Source organism: Anoplophora glabripennis, unplaced genomic scaffold (genome assembly GCF_000390285.2).
Source record: "Anoplophora glabripennis isolate ALB-LARVAE unplaced genomic scaffold, Agla_2.0 scaffold987, whole genome shotgun sequence".
In the NCBI taxonomy this organism is placed as follows: Eukaryota; Metazoa; Arthropoda; class Insecta; order Coleoptera; family Cerambycidae; genus Anoplophora; species Anoplophora glabripennis.
Window position 1 is genome coordinate 57,443 of NW_019426004.1, and position 5,718 is coordinate 63,160.

At 34.2% G+C, this 5,718-nt stretch overlaps 1 protein-coding gene across 1 annotated transcript in view; it reads right to left on the reverse strand.

The window, feature by feature from the left end:
* LOC111693094 overlaps positions 1-5,249 on the reverse strand; it is a 23,569-nt gene extending 18,320 nt beyond the window's left edge. The window contains exons 1-4 of the mRNA XM_023457233.1: positions 5,065-5,249; positions 4,652-4,942; positions 4,327-4,595; positions 3,305-3,538 (exon numbers count right to left, since the gene is read on the reverse strand). Of these exons, the coding sequence (XP_023313001.1) occupies positions 3,305-3,538; positions 4,327-4,595; positions 4,652-4,942; positions 5,065-5,181 (911 nt within the window). The 5' untranslated portion in view covers positions 5,182-5,249. The remainder of the gene's footprint in view (positions 1-3,304; positions 3,539-4,326; positions 4,596-4,651; positions 4,943-5,064) is intronic.
* Positions 5,250-5,718: the final 469 nt, after the last annotated feature.

Sequence of the window (5,718 nt, forward strand, 5' to 3'; positions counted from 1 at the left end):
ATAATAATAATCTTTATTTTCTATAGATTTACCTACTGTAAATATGAGAAATTGTCAAGCGTAAATGTAAATACAGACAAACATATAAAACAAGCAATTAAATACAACTAATAAACTAATAAACTACAACAACTACAAATAATAGTATATAGATAGGTATACATAAGAAATAGCTTTAAAAACCGACAATACATGTAAAACAAATTTAAAATTTAAAATGGTCCCTAACGCCAGTCCAAGAGATCGCTAGTGAGGTATTCCTCTACATTGTAAAAAGAATAATACTTTAATAATTTTTTTACTTCGAATTTAAAAGGTATAATATTTGAAATATCTTGGATATCATGAGGCAGATGATTATATAATTTGAGTGACATTTTTGCAGACGATTTGGAGACTTGGGTAGTTCTACAGTACGGTATGTGTAGTATGTTTGAATTTCTTAATTCGTATGGATTCAGATCACTTCTCTTCGGGAATTTTTCTAAATTTGTTTTTATATAAATTACGCAATTATACAAAGAATAAACAGTTAAAATTCCATTTTGTTTAAAATAAGATCTACAGGAACTATTACGTTTTAAATTGAACTATTTAAACTATTACCACCACGCGTTACAAAAATACATTTATTATTATTAACTATTACCATTACTTGGTCATACAGAACTCGATAAGTTGTTGCATCAAAATTAAAACATTATTACAATTTTCATTTTATTATGACAAATTAATTATTAAAAATGCATATGAACAACCAAAACGCCAACTGAATATTATTCTTTAAAAAATTTCAGTAAATATTCAAAAACATTTTAGTTTTGGCAAACGTTAAAAATGAATATCAGCATAATATTATCGGAATTTATTATTATATCTGTAACTGCAACTGTGAAAGAGCATGTCAAGAATATCCTGAAAAAAATAGATCGGAATTTGTTTGAATTTTAAGCACTCGAGAAGCCTAGAAATAATTATGGACACGGGAACAAAACTCTAATTAATTATTAATAAGAAAGAATAATATCCGCTATTCACTCATCTCTACCTTTACGTTGTTGCCACCTAAACAGATTTCTACGGTTCGATTGGCCTGAACTGGCGTCATCCCTGTTCGCATTTCGGTGTAAGTAAATCGAAGTCGCAGTGCTCGAAATAGTCGAAATCGCCTAACACCTAACCCGACAATGAGCTCGGTCCGCGCCAGTCGCCGGTCACAGTAAATATTTTAAAATATTAGTTGCTACTAAAAATAGCAGATAATTTTGAAGCTCGTAGCAGTTAGCATTATTAAGAACCAAACAGCAGTTAAAATAAAAGCAGGCTGCTATTTAGCAACCCATCACTAACTCTAATAATGTTTTATTGTAACGCGTGGTGGTAATAGTTTAAACTAGGTGGATTTCCCAGGGTCTAACGACACTTAGAGTGTACGGTAATTCAATGAACATATAAATCTAAACAAAAAATTTAGATAAATTTGGAATGAATACATTGAAGATGAATTTTTCGAGACAAAACGTCTGAATCTCGAGGCAGTACAGTATTGGGGGGTCATGAAGGCTTGCAAAAAATGTAATAAAATTTCTAAGGTCGTATTTAAAGAATGAAGCTGATGATGGTCCTGGAAAGACGAAATGATACATATAAAAATTGATTATGCCATTCGATAGAGGGCAAAATGAGAAAATGTTGTTCTTTTTTCAATATCATCTCAAACGAGGATGAAATGAATCATAATTGGAATTCCACAATTTCGGTTTTATTCAAATACTTCCGACACAGATCACATTAGCCTTGATTTTTTAGAAGCATAATGTTGGTCCCCTGATTACGCAACTTTGCCCCCATTTAAGCTAGTTCGTATCTTTTACCGTTTCCGAGATCCCTAGGGAGAAGCGAATTTGTAACACCCTGTAAATTCTACAAAATAAATTGTATCGCTATTTGAAACACATATTGATGTACATGATTAGGATTCACTCTGAACATTGGTAATGTAAGAAGATATATTTTTAGACATGGACAAAACAGGTGCATATTACATTGTATCTATATTAATACACTTGGCTACAGAACCGCACGTAAACTTGTTGATGTTTTACAAGATAGGCTTTACATCATGCTTCAATTTAAATATTTACAGTCGGTCTCTAAAATGCACCGATTTTTGCCTGTACTAGTACTAATCGCAGTCATCACACTAGTAGCTTTAGAACTTGAGCAACATATTTGTTTCAGTTGATGACGCTGCAGATGATTCTTGTATTTAGTTTCGAAGGGGCAGTTGTTACACTTGTATGTCTGGACTTGAGGAGGATTTTTATGTTTCAGTTCGTGCTGTCTGATATTATCCTTGTGCTTAGTTTCGTAATCGCAGTCGTTACACTTGTATGTTTGTACTAGCAAAGGTTTTTTATGTTTCAGTTGGTGCCTTTTGATAACACTCCTGTATTTAGTTTCCAAATCGCAGTCCTTACATCTGTACATTTGAACCTCCGAAGGATCTTTATGTTTCAGTTGATGCTCTTTGAAATACCTCTTAAATTTAGTTTCATAATCGCAATCGTGACACCTGTACGTTTGAACCTGTGAAGGATCTTTATGCTTCAGTTGATGCCGTTTGAGATACCTGTTGTATATAGTTTCGTAATCGCAATCCTGACACCTGTACATTTGAACCTGTGAAGGAACTTTATGTTTCCATTGATGCAGTTTAATATTATTCTTGTATTTAGTTTCGAAATCGCAGTCATTACACCGGTACATTTGAACCTGTGAAGGATCTTTATGTGTCAGTTGGTGCTTTTTGATACAAATCTTGTACACAGATTTGTAATCGCAGTCATTACACCTGTACATTTGAACCTGCGAAGGATCTTTATGTTTCAGTTGATGGTGTTTGAAATAACTCTTGAATTTAGTTTCATAATCGCAATCGTGACATCTGTACATCTGAACCTGTGAAGGATCGTTATGTTTCCTTTGATGCATTTTAAAATTATTCTTGTATTTAGTTTCATAATCGCAATCTTGACACCTGTACATTTGAACCTGCGAAGGATCTTTATGTTTCAGTTGATGGCGTTTGAAATAACTCTTGAATTTAGTTTCATAATCGCAATCTTGACACCTGTACATTTGAACCTGTGAAGGATCTTTATGTTTCCATTGATGCAGTTTAATATTATTCTTGTATTTAGTTTCATAATCGCAATCTTGACACCTGTACATTTGAACCTGCGAAGGATCTTTATGTTTCATTAGATGTTTCAGAAGTAATATATTATTTTCAGTTTCGTACTCGCACGATTCACATTCATAAGCTTCCAAATCGTTCTCATGGCTCGCAAAGTGTGCTGTAAAACGGATCTCACTTTCAGTTTCGTAGATACATTTATCACATTTGTACAATACTTTGCGCTCCTGCTTGGTTTTCATTTCTGATCCAATCTCATGTTTACATCCATCCTCTTCTTCATCTTTACAGTCACTCTCCTCGAATGGTACAATATCGGAGGTCTGAAGTGGCATGTCACTGAAAAAATTTGCATATACAGCGTAGTAACCATAGTACTGATAGTATAATTTTAACTTTAATGATGAATCGATTCAGATCTTTGTTAAGTATTAAGTATCAGAAAAGGCATTTGCAAGATGCTATGTATAAAGTCACACAATAAATCCATAAACAAAGTTAGATACAGATAATTTAAATACAATCTACAATGGCACTATTAATAAATTTATTAAAATTTAAAATCTATATATTTTCTTCATCAAAAAATGTCATGAGAAAAAAAATGAAAATTAAGACTGGAAAAAAAAATTCTTTCGGAAATATATTTTATACAATATTCACAATGTTATACAAATATCAAATAAAGTTGTCCTTTTTTTAGTGCGGTTTCCACTGTTTTCAAACGTCGATTTAAAAATTATTTGCAACAAGTTGTATAGCCCCAATCAATTGCTGTATTTCCTTCTATCTATATAACGATCTATCCTTTCCATTTCAAGGAAATTTCAATTTCTGTCCAAAGTTAATAAATTGATTGAATTAATGGAATTTAGTACAGCATTCATGGTACCCTAATCGGACTCGAAGCCAACTGATTGTTTTATAACGATCTTACGTATTTTCCCAATAATTTGTTAACCTAACGCTTAATGATATACAAATTTGTACGATATTGTTTGTAACGGATAATCTCATAATTTGTTAGAGTTTATCACCAGATGGTACGCATTTAATCATATAAATCACGAAATGTCCGAACCACGGGCTGCTATTTTTTAAATTAATATAAAATAGTCTCCTCTTACCTCGTTTCCTCATCTTCCGATTTTATGTCGACACATTCAGCTTTGATTGACATTTCCATCTCGTTAATATCGAATTTCTTGTCCGGGTTTTCAGTTTTAACGAATAAATCAAGTTGAGACGTATCTATTTGACTTCCTGTGGCTGAACTATCAAAAATACTTTTAATTTTTTCTTCTACCTCTGAGCAATCTTTTAGGAAACTGTTGTGAGTACACAGAGAATCGAAGCATCTCTTACAAACAACGGGATCTTTGATGATATTTATAAACTGCAAAGCAGTTTCGTTAAATTATAAAATATGCAAGTAATTGATATTGTTCATACCATTTCAGGTGTCAATTTCTCAATAGCTTCAAGTTCCTCTTCACATATGCACCTAAACTCACTTTCTACTGGGTGCATACACAATCGACATATTTTCTGACTGCAAACTAATTCACTTTTCTTTTCCTGCATGTACACTTCTCTTAAGTCGAGCTGTAACATTTTTTCGCTATCCACATAAGGAATAATTGTGTTATCAGTATTCAAACAAGTCGACTTAAATTCTGAAGCCGCATTTAACTTTCTTCTGCAAGCGTTACAAATAACCTCTCTGCTCTCATCATCAAATTTCTGAAAAATACGCATCTTCAGACAGAAAGAAAATAATTGTGGCGGAAAATAACAATTAAATACTAAAAGTTAATTTACACTCGAGACTGTTAGGATGTAATCTAATTATAATTCACTCTTACCAATTTCAGCAAAAGACCATTTAGAATGTCTCTGACAATGTTGTTTATCATTTCAAAACTTTCGTCGGTTACAGTTTTAAGGCAAAGCCTACACGACGTTTCCTTAACATCAGTCATTACTCTGCAACAATCTTCTTTTAAATATAAACAGAAAATAGAACGCAGACAAAAATACAAAGCACAAAGCCGTCAGTGGCCACTTCTAACCTTCTTGCTTCTTATATGACAACATTGGCAGTTGGCACTATTGGCATTGGCAGCGCACCTAGTTGTTTATGGGTTATGGTTAGCAATAGAGATGGGCGAAACATAATAATCCGGCTCTCCGTACTCCATGGCTAGAAATTGGCCTCAATGATTTGGGATCGAGGGGGATTATCCCTCTTTATCCTGCCTCATCTCGTGTAGGCCTGGACAGCCTTCGTAGGTGGGCCCCATCCGTCGTCTACCCCGACCGCAAATGCGGCCGGTGTAGGCGCTTTGTGGGACCTCCTTTTGTCCTGGCTGGGCCCCGCCGGCTAGGGCCCTTTCTTCTGGCGCTCTTCTTGCTTCGCCGGCTCGTCTGTGTAAACCCCGGGGGTAGTGTCATGTTTATGTGTGGTATGGTTGGGTAGGGTAGTGCGGCTATGCAGCCTGGGATGCGCTTTGCTAAGG